The sequence below is a fragment of the Diaphorina citri genome, unplaced genomic scaffold (assembly GCF_000475195.1).
Source record: "Diaphorina citri unplaced genomic scaffold, Diaci psyllid genome assembly version 1.1 scaffold1255, whole genome shotgun sequence".
Classification (NCBI taxonomy): domain Eukaryota; kingdom Metazoa; phylum Arthropoda; class Insecta; order Hemiptera; family Psyllidae; genus Diaphorina; species Diaphorina citri.
Genome location: NW_007378684.1, coordinates 42,611 through 62,032, shown reverse-complemented (window position 1 = coordinate 62,032; position 19,422 = coordinate 42,611). Strand labels below are relative to the sequence as shown.

The window sequence follows — 19,422 nt, the reverse complement described above, 5'->3', positions numbered from 1 at the left end:
CTATCTGTCAATAGTTCATTAGTTATGTTGTTAAAAGGTAAACTTTGGTGCAAGTTCGAACATTTGTACCACAAGATTCCCTCCCTCCCTAGAAGATGATTCTGACTCTAGGAAATCGGTTTGATACTGAGCTCGGAATCGGTAGTTCGGTACTTATAGAAGAACTTTTGGATTTAGGTACGTTAACCCTTTCATAAGGTCGTTCGAGCCTAAAGAACTTTATTTTGTGCTAAAACTATCCTTCCACACGAGGGCAGGAGCGGAGGCAGCTAAACAAGACTTACAGGTGGGTACAAACTTTTGATTTTATTTGTACAACTGACTCTTTGTTTATCTTACAATGGACCCTTTGATTATAACTTCCAAAAGGCTAGGTATAGGTACGAGCCACCTGTCTTTATCAAACTATGGACTGACAGTCCGCTGATAGCTGATACGAGGGTTTGGTTTGATTTTCATTTTCAAGACATCAGAATACTTGGTTGAATTGTTGTTCAAATCAATGTCGTCAGAATCTCAGACGAAGGTTTGGTTTGATTTTCAAGACATCAGAATACTTGGTTGAATTGCTGTTCAAATCAATGTCGTCAGAATCTCAGAATAGTAGGTAGGTGAGCCACCCAGCCACCTGTCTTTATCAAACTATGGACTGTAAGTCCGCTGATAGCTGATACGAAGGTTTGGTTTGATTTTCAAGACATCAGAATACTTGGTTGAATTGCTGTTCAAATCAATGTCGTCAGAATCTCAGAATAGTAGGTACCTATAGACTATACCAGATGGACATGCTATGGCACAGACAAGCCCAAAATTTAGGTAGGTACTCTCTCTTACTTGGAGAGACTGGCAAGCGGGCAATTTCTTTGTGGCCTGAATTAGAATCACAACATCTTTCAAAAATCAGGAAAACCCTTTAAAATTCTTAAAACATCTTTTTCTTCATCAACTTTTAACTTCTGGCGATGTTGATTTCATAGTTTACATACAGGGTGGTTCGAGTGGTTACTGTGTTTCCTTTTTCGTTCTTTAGTGTCTCCAATGTTGCACCTATCTTTCACACGACTTTGTTTATACTGTCCCCCTCGCCCAAGATAGTTTTAGCCTAATAAAGTCCTTTCATAATAAAACCAGCCTATCTGTCAATAGTTCATTGGCTATGTTGTTAAAAGGTAAACTTTGGTGCAAGTTCGAACATTTGTACCACAAGATTCCCTCCCTCCCTAGAAGAAGATTCTGAATCTAGGAAATCGGTTTTATACTGAGCTCGGAATCGGTAGTTCGGTACTTATACGTTAACCCTTTCATAAGGTCGTTCGGGCTTAAAGAACTTTATTTTGTGCTAAAACTATCTCAACATCAACAACATTCAGCTTTAATAACCCTTTATGTGTCTCTAGATGTTTCAAAAACTGTGCTTCACTTTCTTTGGGAACTGATTTTTCCCCTCAAACGGTTAAAGTGCCATTTCTTTGTTTTTCTCCTGTACATAGCTCTGTTTTATAGATTTTGTTCTGTACAAACAATCGTTTCCTTCACACAAAACACACAAACTTGTGCGTACACACCGCTAAAACCTACTACTATTTTGATGAGAAACAACGTAATCTTTAGTCTCTTTAGAGAGGATGGTAAAAACATGGTATGGAAAAATCGAACGCCAGGGTAAAACTGGTTTGGTTTCGTATTGTTTCGTTTATCTGCCGTACGACCCGACCTCGAGTAGCGTTATGGAAAAATCGAACGCCAGGGTAAAACTGGTTTGGTTTCGTATTGTTTCGTTTATCTGCCGTACGACCCGACCTCGAGTAGCGTTGGTAAACAATCGTTTCCTTCACACAAAACACACAAACTTGTGCGTACACACCGCTAAAACCTACTACTATTTTGATGAGAAACAACGTAATTTTTAGTCTCTTTAGAGAGGATGGTAAAAACATGGTATGGAAAAATCGAACGCCAAGGTAAAACTGGTTTGGTTTCGTACCTATTGTTTCGTTTATCTGCCGTACGACCCGACTTCGAGTTGCGTCGGCGTCTTTAGCGCGGAAAGTTGGTACAGGAATGTTTTAACCATCCTCTTTGAGTCACTATAAACTCCCTCCATCACTTTCCAACACGTTATACCACAATAGTGTTTGTACTTCCCTGGATAGACTATGTTGTACACTTTAGATGTCAAACTCCGTCAATGAAACTTCCACATAAAAACGAAAAACAATGAAGATTCTCGCAGCCCCAATAGTAGCTCTGAAGCAAATCGATAATTTGTTACTCGGGAAGTCTTGGTTCGAATTAAAGCAACGTTGGAAAAATTAGGTTTTGTCTTTTAGAGATTTGGATTTGGGAATTTGGACAAAATTTGGGAAATTTCATCATTTGGAGGCGAATTTTTCAGTAGGCGCGCAGTCACACCACTTCTTAATTCCTGTCATACCTGAATTGACCTAAATCCGGTGCCAAAACTTGAACTAGTCCCAAAACTTGAACTATTTGAATATATAGGTACCTGTTTTTTTTTACACTGCAAAGGTCATTTTTCCCAGGAATATTGCATTTGTATCCAGGAAACAATCTAAAGATATAGGGTAATTAGTTCATAGGATTGGCTCTAATAAAGGGAATTCCTCTTTAATAACCCTTTATGTGTCTCTAGATGTTTCAAAAACTGTGCTTCACTTTCTTTGGGAACTGATAAAAAGGGGGCCTTTTTTTTTTTTTTTTTTTTTATAAATATATACCTGTTGGTAGATACACGAGTAGGTACTAGGTAGGTATCTAATTTTATTTTAAAAATTATATATGTAGCTATATCACCTCTCTCATATCTCCATCTTCGCCTACTTCTTTTCATTAACCATTTTTTTTTTTTATTTATTTTTTTGCCCTCCTTTTCGCTCCTTTTGGGAGGCGTTTACGGCCTCCTTCCCTTCGTTTTCCTCCTCCTAGTCTACTTTACCTTTTTCTTTTCGTTTTCTTCGTCTCTTTCTCTTAATAAATTCTATTCACTCTCCTTTTTATTCCCCCTTTTTGTCTAATTCAAATCCTTCTCCTTCTCTACTGTTATTTCTTGTTTATCATTTTTCTTCTTCTTTCTCTTTACTGCTCTTCTCATTCTATCCTTCTTTTTTTCTCATCTTCATCTTTCTCATTCCTTCCAGTAGGTACTAGGTAGGTATACAAGTAGGTACTAGGTAGGTAGGTACCTATCTAATTTTATTTTAAAAATTATATCCGTCGCTATATCACCTCTCTCATATCTCCATCTTCGCCTACTTCTTTTCATTAACCATTTTTTTTCTTTTTGCCCTCCTTTTCGCTCCTTTTGGGAGGCGTTTACGGCCTTCTTCCCTATTCTCCTCTCTATGTCTCCTTCAGCTCCTTTTAATCTCTCCTTTTTATTCTTGTTTATCATTTTTCTTCTTCTTCTTCTTCTTTCTCTTTACTGCTCTTCTCATTCTATCTTTCTTTTTTTCTCATCTTCATCTTTCTCATTCCTTCAAAATGTCTTTCTCTTCAGCGTCTTTTTCAACCTTCTCTCTCCTACTACCCCTGCCTCTAGCATTATTCCACTCTCTTTACATTTTCCATTTTCTTCCTTACCCTCCTCTTCCTTCTTCTCAATCCAATCGTCCCCATTCTCTTCTCCCTTCTGCTTCTTCCTCCTCCTTCTCTTCTTCCTCTTCCCCATTCCTTTCTTCTCCTCTTCTTCCTCCTTCTAGGTGTTTACCTTATTCAGACTATCATACAGAGTTCAGTTAAAAACAACAATAATTCAGTGTTGCCAGATCTAAATTTAGAAACTCGGGCTCAGTTGAAACCCTATCACCCCAACAGAGACACACTTCATTCAAACTTGTATGTTCTAGATTTAATTACTCACTAGCTTATTGTTTAAAAAAGGTAAGTACCTAGGTATCAAGTAGAGTTCAACCTGTTTAGAAAAATCGACCGTTCGTTGGAGAAAAGAGAATGAATTCTGAAAGTTCATCCTATATTACATAATCAAATTAAACAAGAAGTACATACATAACAATACAAGTCTGAGATGTTTGCAAATATATGATATGATACAATTCTAGTGTCCTGAATTCTAAAAAATAGAACGAATAGATTTGAAAAGTTTGCGAAGACATCCCACGTCCTTACCAAAGTTTCCTTCCCTTGTACCCACATCAGTAACTTTTGGCGCCTTTCCGAAATCTTTATGAATGACTCCAGACTCAAGAAATGCTTTGAGCCCACGCAAAATTGTTATGAACTTTCCTACACATAAATCATCAATTTAGGAACGAAATTGCTTATGGACCTTTTATTCATGGAAATTTAGGAACGAAATTGCTTATGGACCTTTTATTTATGGCACACTAGCGCTGTGGGTTCGAAGACGAGTCCTTTTGGAAGTAAGGGCGAACTCGGGGTTTAAAAACCAGTTTCTGTTATGTAGGTCAGAGGCAGAATTTTAGAGTTGTAATGCGAGGGGCTGGGTTCGAGTCCCGCCTTGAAAATTTAGTAGTGTCATTTCGAGGCGGGTATTTCTAAAACCTTTGCTCAAACAAACTAATACCTTACCTGTGCCTAAGTTATAAGTTTTTTTTCCTCAGTCAGAACACCCCCCGATACTTCGATACTAATTAAATTATTGACATTTTGAAAAATATTCCTACACGGAAAAAAAAAAACTTTGAAAACACGAAATTCCCAAAAGGTTTGCATGACCCTGGGTCCCTCCCTGTTGAAAAATCCATAATACCTATCTATGAGTAGGGTATCTAATCCTTATACAACCCACAGAATAGTGTGTACTGGTAGCTTGCTGAACAGAAGGTCGTGGGTTCGAAATTCGAAACCCTGCCAAGACATGGAAATTCATAAATTTTTGATAAAAGAGGTTTGACAGAGGGAACTGTAACATCTATGGTCTTATCGTCCCGAAATCGAAGAGAGAAGGAAGACAGGATAGGAGAAAGCCAGCAGTTCCGAGAAAGAACATTATCCCATCAGGATAAAATCCGCCCCGGGCGGGAATCGAACCCGCGGCCTAGCGCTTACAAGGCAGACGCGCTACCAACTAAGCTAACTAGGCTGGCAGTTCGTTGGAGAAAAGAGGATGAATTCTGAAAGTTCATCCTATATTACATAATCAAATTAACAAGAAGTGCATACATAACAATACAAGTCTGAGATGTTTGCAAATATATGATATGAAACAATTCTAGTGTCCTGAATTCTAAATAGAACGAATAGATAGATTTGAAAAGTTTGCGAAGACATCCCACGTCCTTACCAAAGTTTCCCCCCCTTGAACCCACATCAGTAACTTTTGGCGCCTTTCCGAAATCTTTATGAATGACTCCAGACTCAAGAAATGCTTTGAGCCCACGCAAAATTGTTATGAACTTTCCTACACATAAATCATCAATTTAGGAACGAAACTGCTTATGGACCTTTTATTCATGGCAATTTAGGAACGAAATTGCTTATGGACCTTTTATTCATGGCACACTAGCGCTATAGGTTCGAAGACGAGTCCTTTTGGAAGTAAGGGCGAACTCGGGGTTTAAAAACCAGTTTCTGTTATGTAGGTCAGAGGCAGAATTTTAGAGTTGTAATGCGAGGGGCTGGGTTCGAGTCCCGCCTTGAAAATTTAGTAGTGTCATTTCGAGGCGGGTATTTCTAAAACCTTTGCTCAAACAAACTAATACCTTACCTGTGCCTAAGTTATTGGTAAGTTTTTTTTACTCAGTTAGAACATCCCCCGATAATTCGGTACTAATTAAATTATTGACATTTTGAAAAATATTCCAACACGGAAAAAAAGGAACTTTGAAAACACGAAATTCCCAAAAGGTTTGCATGACCCTGGGTCCCTCCCTGTTGAAAAATCCATAATACCTATCTAGGGTATCTAGTCCTTATACAATCCACAGAATAGTGTGTACTGGTTGCTTGCTGAACAGGAGGTCGTGGGTTCGAAATTCGAAACCCTGCCAAGACATGGAAATTCATAATTTTTTGATAAATTTCCAACAAATAATTGAAGAATTTCCATGAACAAATTCGAAACCCTGTCAAGACATGGAAATTAATCAATTTTTGATAAATTTCCAACAAATAATGGATGAATTTCCATGAATAATAAAAAAAAGGAAGAAATTTTAACCGTGTTGAGCACCTAGCCTAGATAAAGAGACTTTTTAGTCACACATCGTAAACGAAGTCGGGTGACTTTTAGTAGAGGGTAGTCGCCTGAAAAACTATGAAAATTATAGAATCTAGGTATAGTTCTATAGAGAGTCTCTATCATTTTTTAGTCCCTTAAGGAGCACCTGTCATGCAAATTGCATTTTACCTTCTTCAATGTCGCGCTTCCCTTTTTCTATAAAAGATCCTTTTTACTTTCTATTTTTAGTGATGTTTGATGTTATAAAAAAACGGTGCTTTTTTCTTTTATTTATGCTTTAATTTCCTTTATTTCTATAAAATGCCACCTCTCTCTCTCTCTCTCTCTCTCTCTCTTTCTCTTTCTCAATCCTTTCTTTCTTCTTATATCCCTCCTTCTTTCTTTTCCTCTTTGTGAAAAAATCTCTTTTTCAATATTGCTGTAAAGCTGTTGGACGGGCAGTTTTTATTCCTGTCTGGATCCTCTCTTCGCCAATTGTTCGTTTCGCAGAAAAAAGGCCCATTTGAGACACCCTAAATCTCCCCGTTCCTCAGTCATGCCTATTTTCGTAACAAAAGCTCTGAAAACTTGGAGGAATGTCACTTTAGTATCGTTATTAATAATTTCACACGTCCACACTAAATTTGCTTGGAGAAATCCTCTTTTCAATCGAATAGGCCGGTAAACGGGCTCTGTTTTTGGGCATTTTGTTGAAAGCAGTTCTTCCGATAAAGTTGTTTAAAAGTCAGCAATATTGCTCCTTTTGGCATCACTGAATAGTGGGTAGGTATAGGTACTAGTATTTCAAGAAAAAATTGCGTCACACAAACAAAAGATTGATGTGATCGCTGCAGTTTTTGTACAGAAAAATTTAAAAAGGAAAATGAGGATCTTTTTTAAAAAGGAAAATGAGGAGTTGTCGTTAACCAATTAGGTACTGTGCCCTGTGCCTCTAACACCTAGGTACATACTTACACCACTGAGATTCGCTTCTTTAATATTGCTGAACAATATTGCCTTGTTGCTCGTTTACCCAGCGCTTTTACGTTAGTACCCTTTTCTCTTATTCAGAATTTCGTTAAGATACAATAAACTTGGCAACTACCTATGTCTTTCCTATAAATAACTGGGAGAAAGCTGAGAAATCCCTCGTGTACAGATCTCAAACTTTCTCACATTGATCTTTTTCCCCTCGACCTTTTTTTTTCCCTTTTGTGCTTTTTCCGTACGCCTTTCTAAAGCAGAATCCGAGAAGGTAATATACTTTGCAGTTCGATTGTTAAATTATGAAAAAGGTGCTAGGTAGTCTAAATTATGAAGAGGGTAAGGCGAGATGTAGGTAGATATGCACCATTGTACCTATAAGGTACGGTATTCAAATTTCTATTCAGTTTTCTTTATTCTTTAGATGAATTTCTTTCTTTTCCTTTTTTTACTGGTTCCACTTAACTTGATATCTCTGTTGGCCTCAATAAGTAGTAAATCACCAGCATGTGTGTTTTTCCCCCCCTTCAATATTCGAAAACTACATGAGTCATATAACATGTAGTGTTTAGCGCTGTGAACTTCTGTGGAGATTGCTAGCTCTTTGTGCTTTTTCCGTACGCCTTTCTAAAGCAGAATCCGAGAAGGTAATATACTTTGCAGTTCGATTGTTAAATTATGAAAAAGGTGCCAGGTAGTCTAAATTATGAAGAGGGTAAGGCTAGATGTAGGTAGATATGCACCATTGTACCTATAAGGTACGGTATTCAAATTTCTATTCAGTTTTCTTTATTCTTTAGATGAATTTCTTTCTTTTCCTTTTTTTACTGGTTCCACTTAACTTGATATCTCTGTTGGCCTCAATAAATAGTAAATCACCAGCATGTGTGTGCACCATTGTACCTATAAGGTACGGTATTCAAATTTCTATTCAGTTTTCTTTATTCTTTAGATGAATTTCTTTCTTTTCCTTTTTTTTTACTGGTTCCACTTAACTTGATATCTCTGTTGGCCTCAATAAATAGTAAACCACCAGCATGTGTGTTTTTTCCCCCCTTCAATATTCGAAAACTACATGAGTCATATAACATGTAATGTTTAGCGCTGTGAACTTCTGGAAATTGCTAGCTCAAGTCCAAGTCAGAGTATTAAATTAGCGAGTTCTATTGATCTTCTATACTCCGGTTGAGTGGAAGAGCTCACTAAGTGAGAATCCTGCCGTTTAAACCTTGAAAAAAAAAGCTATTGATCTTCTATACTCCGGTTGAGTGGAAGAGCTCACTAAGTGAGAATCCTGCCGTTTAAACCTTGAAAAAAAAAGAAAAAAAAAATAGAACGACAGTTTTTAACATCACACCGTGTTGGTTTGCTTTCTGTTTTCAGACATAGGGGCGCCGTTTTTCCACGCCGGGGGCCCTGAGCTCTGGCATCACCCTCTAGCCTACGCCACCGCGGCCGACCTGCCAGGCACCGCCTCTCTTCATCAGCACACCCTGGTTCACCCGGCCCTTCACCCTCAGGTCCCTGTACGTTCCTATCTTTGACTAGCTTCTAGCTCGGGTGAAAAACAAGAAATGCCTTCGTCCTATCATCATGTAATTAAGATCTTGATCCGTCTCTGTGTAGAAAACTCACCCTCACACTGGTCTCTAGAGCTAGCTCACTCCGAAGTACCCCCGTCACGCATCTATGGTTTCATAGGATGCGATTTCTAGTCTTATGCCGGCCACTATCTGGTAGACCTGACAGGTTCGCCTGTCAGGTCTACCTGATAGTGTGTGTGCTCATCAGGTATCACTGATATCGTATCAGGTAGACCTGACAGGTGGACCTGTTCAGGCGTACCCTGTCATTGAGTGGCCGGTTTCACAGGTATCAGGTAGACCTGACAGGCGGATCCGTTCAGGCATACCTGTCAGGTACGACCTTCTCACTACGTCAGAAAATGCCAGAAACACATCCGCGGCAGAGCTGGTACTTCAGTTCATTGAAATTTAACTTGCTATTTTGTCGACTGAGGTCTGAGGTTCAATGAAAGACTAGAAATCGTACCCAATGGAACCGCCTCTTCAACCCTGCACGACCCCTCACTCATTTCACCGATTTGTTTGTGGGTCACTACACAGAGTGCTTTGTGAGAGTTACCTATTTGTAACTCTGAGCTTTGTGAGAGTTATTTGTAACTCTGAGCTTTGTAAGAGTTATTCGTAACACTCTTAGCTTTGTGAGAGTTACTTGTAACTCTGAGATTTGTGAGAGTTATTTGTAACTCTGAGCTTTGTGAGAGTTATTTGTAACTCTGAGCTTTGTGAGAGTTATTTGTAACTCTGAGCTTTGTGAGAGTTATTCGTAACACTCTTAGCTTTGTGAGAGTTACTTGTAACTCTGAGCTTTGTGAGAGTTATTCGTAACTCTTAGCTTTGTGAGAGTTATTTGTAACTCTGAGCTTTGTGAGAGTTATTTGCAACTCTGAGCTTTGTGAGAGTTATTTGTAACTCTTAGCTTTGTGAGAGTTATTTGTAACTCTGAGCTTTGTGAGAGTTATTTGTAACTCTCAACTTTGTGAGAGTTATTTGTAACTCTGAGCTTTGTGAGAGTTATTTGTAACTCTCAGCTTTTTAAAAGTTAATTGTAAATACCTACGCGCAGAGTAGTTTCCTCTTTGACTCACATACTGACGCACCTGAACCTTAAGGGTAGAATTATAAACTAAAAAGATGGAAAAAATGTTGGTTGTACCTCGGTAATAAATTAGGTAAAATACTTACCTCTTTTGGTGACGGTTCCTCCTTCTCATATTCTGTCTTGGGTGACATAACAGCTCTTTTCATCTTGTTAGTGCACAAATACATAGTATAATTTTGAACTCTGATCCCCTCTCAACATAAACTAAAAGTTTAAGATACAGGAAAAGGTGTAGCATATCTAACTAAAAGCTAAAAAATAAAATAAAAAGCCAAACTTTCTTCCGAACTTTGTTTTACGAAACAAGTTTTCATCAGGACACATGATGTCATCCTTTCTAAGTAGATTACTTACATTTATGTGGCTTTTCTACAGTCTCTTTGTATGATTGATCACTTGTACACTTACCACATGCTGTCATTTTATACAGTCAAGTGAAGTCACTTAGCACCTTAAAATATTCCTCAAGTGACTCATAGAATTAGTAAAGGGGGCTCTTAGCAGGTAATGCTGTTGTGATACTGATGTCCTTAAAATTTGTGAAGGTTCTCAGCTTTACCACAAAGAAAGTTCATGATTTAAATTAGATACTTTTTTTAAGAGGTGTGATAGAGGGAACTGCAAATGCCTATCGTCTTATCGTCACGAAATCTAAGAGAGAAGGAACACAGGATAGGAGAAAGTCAGCCGTCGTTTTTCTTTAAATCCCAATTTACTGATTTTCTAACTTTATTATATTATTACAAATTTATTTTATTAATTATTATCCTTTGACACACTTATATCTATTTTCTACTATTTGACACTTTTAACTCATTATCGTTGTAAGTAGATTAGGCCCTTGGAGGGCCTTAAAGGTTAATTAACACTTAACAGATGATATGGGTTAAAGGATGTATGAGACAGAAAGAGAGAGAGAGAGAGACTCCAATTAATTATTTCAGTTCGTTCTGTAATTTAACATTTCATGTTCTTTTCATAAAATTTCTCTCTCTCTCTCTCTCTTTCGAGTTCTTTTCAATATCTCCCGTATGTAGTCAAGTACCTAGGTAGGTAGGGTGGGTACACCAATATAGGTCGGCACTCCACATAAGCACTAGTGGCGGAGCTTCCCGTGGGCGTATGGCTACAGTGAGGTCCTATGTCCCAATTCCAAAGATGACTGGGAGATATTTTTCTTCTTACTTTCTTTTGCAAAATGTCATATTTGAGATCATCAAAGTTGGGGTCTCAAACTTGCAATTCCCTCAAAATTACCCCTACTACATAATAATTATTAAGCATTTACATGATTACCACATGTAGGTATCTTCCTATAGATATGTAGGTACATTCATATAAAAGCTACATCATTTACATATCTGTACAGCTATTTACTTGAATTTTACCTGCATTTACATCAGACCAAACACTCATTTAAGGCTCGTTCCCACTCGGAAAAAAAAAATCGTGTCGTGTCTAGTGCATGGGAACAGGAACACTGAACACTCAGGTTTAAATTACATTGCCTGCGAGGACATTTCGTGTCGTCCGGAAAAAAAATCGTGTCGTGTGTAGTGGGTACACAGTACACACTCTCATTTGAATTACATTGCCTACAGGGACATTCGGAAAAAATCACGATTAGTGGGAACGGGCCCTAACCGTCATGTTTTTCATCAAGAGTTTGAAAGGCAGGATATAAACACAGCACTTGTGTTTATGGAAAATTAATTAATAGGGGAAAAGTAAGGCCGCGCTATCAAATGTTAAATGGAAGAACTGGGGATAAAAAGCTAATGGTGTTAACCCGTTGATGCTTGCCGTGTCTGTCCAGAGGCATCAGAAACAAGAGTAACGTCATTGCATAACTGCTAGGGGCTTTGCTCTCCTTTGTCGACAAGTGACCAGCCTCCTCAAGTTAACGTCACCCAACCTGAGTGGGGCCTTGAGAGCCAGAAGCACGCGACTGCCCAGATGGTCCCGCATCCGTATACTAACCGCGCGCAACGGTGCTTAACTTCAGTGATCAATGGGGAACAGGTTTATTCAACCTGCTACCACTACCACCCCTCTGGCTTATTTAGTCTGTAGTGCTGGTCAGAAATTAAAGCGTGTCCTGTCCAAAGTGTTTACACATAGTCGAAGGCCGTCGATCGACCATCGATTGATGTGACCTTATTGTGAATCCATGTCGATTTGTCGATAGACGGCCGGTCGACTATGTGTGGACAAAAAATTTGATATTTATGTCAGTCTTGTTCCAAATAAAGCTGAGAGCAAGAGCTCTCTGCTCTATTGAGTTTTTTCTTGAAACAGAGAACTTTGCAGATTAATTGTCTCATCAAGTTTATCAGTCATATTCATATTATTTTACTTAGATTTATTTTAATTTGTGGATACTTACGAATTGGTTTTCATCCCGACTAGGAGTTTCGTCTATCTTATAGATGAAATTCGTCAGACAATTCTTAAGTATCCCCAAATTAAAATAACCTAAGTAAAATAGTATTTACAGAAGATGTCAAAAGTAAATAAATTCATTAATAGTTTATCAGTCATTTCTCGTCACTAATCCCCTTTTCTGCGCGTTTACGGTTACATCAGACTCGTTTTCCTCCTCCTAGTCTACTTTACCTTTTTCTTTTCGTTTTCTTCGTCTCTTTCTTTTAATTCTATTCACTCTCCTTTTTATTCCCCCTTTTTGTCTAATTCAAATCCTTCTCCTTCTCTACTTTTATTTCTTGTTTATCATTTTTCGTGGGTACACCAATACAGGTCGGCACTCCACATTATAAGCACTAGTGGCGGAACTTTAGTGAACTATTTGAGTAAGCGGTTGTTCCTTTAATTTGAAATGTAAAATGTAAATGTACATTTTACATTTTGCATTTTACATTTTCCATTTTGCATTTTGCGGTTCGCACATCTCTGGTTCCTTAGGACTACCTACATACTTATACATTTTCATATGAAAGTGAAAGCTACAACATTTACAAGTACATATCTGTACAGCTATTTACTTGAATTTTACCTGCATTTACATCAGACCAAACACTCATTTAAGGCTCGTTCCCACTCGAAAAAAAAATCGTGTCGTGTGTAGTGCATGGGAACAGGAACACTGAACACTTAGGTTTAAATTACATTGCCTGCAAGGACAGTTTGTGTCGTCCGGAGAAAAAATCGTGTCATGTGTAGTGGGTACACACTCTCATTTGAATTACATTGCGTACACTCCTACAGGGACATTCGGAAAAAATCACGATAAGTGGGAACGGACCCTTACCGTCATGTTTTTCATCAAGAGTTTGAAAGGCAGGATATATGGGGACATTCGGAAAAAATCACGATAAGTGGGAACGGACCCTTACCGTCATGTTTTTCATCAAGAGTTTGAAAGGCAGGATATATGTATACAGCACTTGTGTTTATGGAAAATTAATTAATGGGGGTAAAGTAAGGCCGCGCTATCAAATGTTAAATGGAAGAACTGGGGATGGAAAGCTAATGGTGTTAACCCGTTGATGCTTGCCGTGTCTGTCTAGAGGCATCAGAAACAAGAGTAACGTCATTGTATAACTGCTAGGGTGTTTATTGACGGGGGCTTTGCTCTCCTTTGTCGACAAGTGACCAGCCTCCTCAAGTTAACCTCACCCAACCTGAGTGGGGCCTTGAGAGTCAGAAGCACACGACTGCCCAGATGGTCCCGCATCCGTATACTAACCGCGCGCAACGGTGCTTAACTTCAGTGATCAATGGGGAACAGGTTTATTTAACGTGCTACCATTATCACCCCTCTGGCTTATTTAGTCTGTAGTGCTGGTCAAATAATATTAAAGTGTGTCATGTCCACACATAGTCGAAGGCCGCGGATCGACAATCGATTGATGTGACCTTATCGTGAATCGTGAATCCATGTCGATTTGTCGATAGACGGCCGGTCGACTATGTGTGGACACAAATTTTTAATTTATGTCAGTCTTGTTCCAATAAAGCGGAGAGCAAGAGCTCTCTGTTCTATTGAGTTTTTCCTTGAAACAGAGAACTTTGCAGATTAATTGTCTCAAGTTCATCAGTCATATTACTTTACTTCTAGGTTTATTTTAATTTATGGATACTTACGAATTGGTTTTCATCCCGACTAGGAGTTTCGTCTATCTTATAGACGAAATTCGTCCGACAATTCTTAAGTATCCATAAATTAAAATAACCTAAGTAAAATAGTATTTACAGAAGATGTCAAAATTAAATAAATTCATTATCAGTCATTTCTCGTCACTAATCCCCTTTCCCTCCTCTTCCTTCTTCTCAATCCAATCGTCCCCATTCTCTTCTCCCTTCTGCTTCTTCCTCCTCCTTCTCTTCTTCCTCTTCCCCACTCCTCTCTTTTTCTCTTCCTCCTTCTTCTTCCTCTTCCCCAATCCTTTCCTCTCCTCTTCTTCCTCTTTCTAGGTGTTTACCTTATTCAGGCTATCATACACATAATTAAATATTCACACCCTAGTCCCTTAAGGAGCACCTGTCATGCAAATTGCATTTTACCTTCTTCAATGTCGCGCTTCCCTTTTTCTATAAAAGATCCTTTTTACCTTTTTACTTTCTATTTTTATTGATGTTTGCTCCTTGATGTTATAAAAAAACGGTGCTTTTTCCTTTTATTTATGCCTTAATTTCCTTTATTTCTAAATGCCACCTCTCTCTCTCTCTCTTTCTCTTTCTCAATCCTTTCTTTCTTCTTATATCCCTCCTTCTTTCTTTTCCTCTTTGTGAAAAAATCTCTTTTTCAATATTGCTGTAAAGCTATTGGACAGGCAGTTTTTATTTCTGTCTGGATCCTCTCTTCGCCAATTGTTCGTTTCGCAGAAAAAAAGGCCCATTTTAGGCACCCTAAATCTCCCCGTTCCTCAGTCATGTACTGGACGTAAGTAAACTGCAAACCAAGCCCCCCGCCCCTCAATTGTCCCCGCCCAAATGTCCCTCCCCCAGCACCACCCCTGAAAATTCCCCGTGCACTTATTCACAAAATGAAAAGCGTTTGGTAAACAATATTTTCCTAACCCCCGGGGCCACAAAGTGGGTTTAAACTCCGTTTAAATTTTAATCTCGGTTCAAACAATTTAACTGGCTGAAATTTTTGAAATTCAACCAATCAGATTACTTAATCCGAGAGTTAAACCTAAAAACGAGTTTAAACTAACTTTGTAGCCCACGGCCAAAGTCCATCTGACTGACTAGACTAGTTTATTTTCCTTTCAGAAAAGAAAACGATTCCGAGGGCGCGCCATTTTGGATTTCTTTTGGTTTAGTACAGGCGCTATCTCACCAAAAGAGGTGAAACGAACTACCCGAGAGGGGAATTTTCGAAAGGAAAAATACGCTCACTTTAGTTGTCCTTGTTTACCGGACGTTCCTGTATTCTGCAAACCAAACCCCACCCAATCCCCCCACCACCTACCCTTGTACCCCCTCCCCTAACACCAATTTCCGAGTTTGAATCAAGTGTGATCATCAGTATTGCCGAAAGAATGGACTGATAAGCTTATTCCAGGACAGATCCTGGGAAATTAGATACATCCACTGATGAAAAATTAGTGGAGATGTCTAAAACTCCCCGCCCGCGGGCCCCCTAGTACGAATTGTGTTGTGGGGTATATTGAGCACATCCACCAATGGAATTGGTGAAGTTGCCTAAACTCCCTTTATTCTAGTACTATCACTAATAATGGTTTGGTAAAAAAAAAGCTTCCAACAGAGACACACTTCATTCAAACTTGTATGTTCTAGATTTAATTACTCACCAGCTTATTGTTTAAAAAAGGTAAGTACCTACTACCTAGGTATAAATTAAACAAGAAGTACATACATAACAATAAAAGTCTGAGATGTTTGCAAATATATGATATGAAACAATTCTAGTGTCCTGAATTCTAAATAGAACGAATAGATAGATTTGAAAAGTTTGCGAAGACATCCCACGTCCTTACCAAAGTTTCCCTCCCTTGAACCCGCATCAGTAACTTTTGGCGCCTTTCCGAAATCTTTATGAATGACTCCAGACTCAAGAAATGCTTTGAGCCCACGCAAATTTTTTATGAACTTTCCTACACATAAATCATCACTTTAGGAACGAAACTGCTTATGGACCTTTTATTCATGGCAATTTAGCAACGAAATTGCTTATGGACCTTTTATTCATGGCAATTTAGGAACGAAATTGCTTATGGACCTTTTATTCATGGCACACCAGCGCTGTGGGTTCGAAGACGAGTCCTTTTGGAAGTAAGGGCGAACTCGGGGTTTAAAAACCAGTTTCTGTTATGTAGGTCAGAGGCAGAATTTTAGAGTTGTAATGCGAGGGGCTGGGTTCGAGTCCCGCCTTGAAAATTTCTAGCTCGGGTGAAAAACAAGAAATGCCTTCGTCCTATCATCATGTAATTAAGATCTTGATCCGTCTCTGTGTAGAAAACTCACCCCCCCTTCAATCTCACACTGGTCTCTAGAGCTAGCTCACTCCGAAAGTACCCCCGTCACGCATCTATGGTTTCATAGGATGCGATTTCTAGTCTTATGCCGGCCACTATCTGGTAGACCTGACAGGTTCGCCTGTCAGGTCTACCTGATGTGTGTGTGCTCATCAGGCATCACTGATACCGTATCATGTAGACCTGACAGGTGGACCTGTTCAGGCGTACCTGTCATTGAGTGGCCGGTTTCACAGGTATCAGGTCGACCTGACACGCGGATCCGTTCAGGCATACCTGTCAGGTACGACCTTCTCACTACGTCAGAAAATGCCAGAAATACATCCGCGGCAGAGCTGGTACTTCAGTTCATTGAAATTTAACGTGCTATTTTGTCGACTGAGGTCTGAGGTTCAAAGTAAGACTAGAAATCGTACCCAATGGAACCGCAGCCTTACTTTTCAACCCTGCACGACCCCTCACTCATTTCACCGATTTGTTTGTGGGTCACTACACAGAGTGCTTTGTGAGAGTTATTTGTAACTCTGAGCTTTGTGAGAGTTATTTGTAACTCTGAGCTTTGTGAGAGTTATAATTTGTAACTCTGAGCTTTGTGAGAGTTATTCGTAACTCTTAGCTTTGTGAGAGTTATTTGTAACTCTGAGCTTTGTGAGAGTTATTTGTAACTCTTAGCTTTGTGAGAGTTATTTGTAACTCCCAGCTTTTTAAAAGTTAATTGTAAATACCTACGCGCAGAGTAGTTTCCTTTTTGACTCACACACCCGTATCAATTTCCGTTCATGGTCATGTTCTTGGCGTTCAATTTTCCACGCAAAAGAGTTATTTTTGGGGATTACACATTCTTTCAGAGTCGTTTTTCTTTAAATCCCAATTAACTGATTTTCTAACTTTATTATATTATTACAAATTTATTTTATTTATTTTATTTTTTTTTTATTAATTATTATCCTTTGACACACTTATATTTTCTACTATTTGACACTTTTAACTCATTATCGTTGTAAGTAGATTACGCCCTTGGAGGGCCTTAAAGGTTAATTAACACTTAACAGATGATATGGTTTAAAGGATGTATGAGACAGAAAGAGAGAGAGGGAGAGAGAGAGAGAGAGAGAGAGAGAGAGAGAGAGAGAGAGACTCCAATTAATTATTTCAGTTCGTTCTGTAATTTAACATTTCATGTTCTTTTCATAAAATTTCTCTCTCTCTCTCTCTCTTTCGAGCTCTTTTCAATATCTCCCGTATGTAGTCAAGTACCTAGGTAGGTAGGTAGGGTGGGTACACCAATACAGGTCGGCACTCCACATTATAAGCACTAGTGGCGGAACTTTAGTGAACTATTTGAGTAAGCGGTTGTTCCCCTTTTCTGTCCCTCCACAGTCGTTGAACATTCCCCACCCCACCGCCGCCCTCACGGCCATGCACCACGCCAACGGTATGCCCCACTTTCTGCCCTCCCCCGCCCTACCCTCCCCGGTGGGGTCGTCGCCCCCCTCACAGGGAATGAACGGGATGAGCCCGTGTTCCACCCTGTTTGTGGCCAACCTGGGCCAGTTTGTGTCGGAACAGGAGATCAAGGACATCTTTGGCAGGTAAGGGAAACGGTGAAATCTCTATAAAGCAGAGTCTTAAGTCTACACTGCGATTGGCATCGACTGAGTCATGTCCACAATAGACTTTTTAGTCACACATCGTAAACGAAGTCGGGTGACTTTTAGTAGAGGGTAGTCGCCTGAAAAACTATGAAAATTATAGAATCTAGGTATAGTTCTATAGAGAGTCTCTATCATTTTTTTAAGGTTGGTTCAGCAGGTGACTGCGAGCTACTAAAAGTCACTCGTCTACGGGTGCAGTGTGAGACCAGCCTGAAAATTACAGAAACTCTCTATCATTTTCATACTCGTAGGTTTGGTTTTTCATGTGACTACGCGAGAACGCGCTACTATGCTACTAAAAGTCGCGCGACGGGCTTTATTCTTTTAGGTATACATATACCTTCTTTTTATGGTATTCAGTCAATGTCGATAGACTCTATTTTAGACGCACCTGAACCTTAAGGGTAGAATTATAAACTAAAAAGATGGAAAAAATGTTGGTTGTACCTCGGTAATAAATTAGGTAAAATACCTACTTACCTCTTTTGGTGACGGTTCCTCCTTCTCAAATTCTGTCTTGGGTGACATAACAGCTCCTACTTGACAGCTTTTCATCTTGTTAGTTCACAAATACATGGTACAATTTTGAACTCTGATCCCCTCTAAACATAAACTAAAAGTTTAAGATAGTCCAGGAAAAGGTGTAGCATATCCAACTAAAAGCTAAAAAATAAAATAAAAAGCCAAACTTTCTTCCGAACTTTGTTTTACGAAACAAGTTTTCATCAGGACACATGATGTCATCCTTTCTAAGTAGATTACTTACATTTATGTGGCTTTTCTACAGTCTCTTTGTATGATTGATCACTTGTACACTTACCACATGCTGTCATTTTATATACAGTCAAGTGAAGTCACCTTGGCACCTTAAAATATTCCTCAAGTGACTCATAGAATTAGTAAAGGGAGCTCTTAGCAGGTAATGCTGTTGTGATACTGATGTCCTTAAAATTTGTGAAGGTTCTCAGCTTTACCACAAAGAAAGTTTATGATTTAAATTAGATACTTTTTTTAAGAGGTTTGATAGAGGGAACTGCAAATGCCTATCGTCTTATCGTCACGAAATCTAAGAGAGAAGGAACACAGGGTACGAACATTATCCGTTCAGGATAAAACCAACCCCGGGCGGGAATCGAACCCGCAGTCTAGCGCTTACAAGGCATAGATACATAGATCCAATATCATTTTTCCGGCCTCAAAATATTCCTCGGGCCTCGTTTTACTCGGAGTCACCCTGTAGATCGCGCGACGTACAACGGAAATTAAACAGGGCGTTCACCATTTGAGGAAAAACTAGAGCCGTGGCTTGGCGTGGAAATAAATTACTCTGACATTGTTCGGTAGGGAACTCCCTGTTCTCTAATGAGTAAGGTAATGTTTCCAGCGTACCTGTGTGGACAGGGTGTTCGCAGACTTTGAGGAGACGCGGTTTTTTTTCATACCTTTCTTTCGGAAATTCGGAATTGAGACAAAT

At 39.1% G+C, this 19,422-nt stretch overlaps 1 protein-coding gene across 1 annotated transcript in view; it reads left to right on the top strand.

The window, feature by feature from the left end:
• The first annotated feature begins 241 nt into the window (after positions 1-241).
• Positions 242-19,422, top strand: part of LOC103514995 (cell wall integrity protein scw1-like) — a 28,549-nt gene continuing 9,368 nt past the window's right edge. The window contains exons 1-3 of the mRNA XM_026827822.1: positions 242-286; positions 8,528-8,739; positions 17,674-17,885. Coding sequence (XP_026683623.1) covers positions 8,719-8,739; positions 17,674-17,885 — 233 coding nt within the window. The 5' untranslated portion in view covers positions 242-286; positions 8,528-8,718. The remainder of the gene's footprint in view (positions 287-8,527; positions 8,740-17,673; positions 17,886-19,422) is intronic.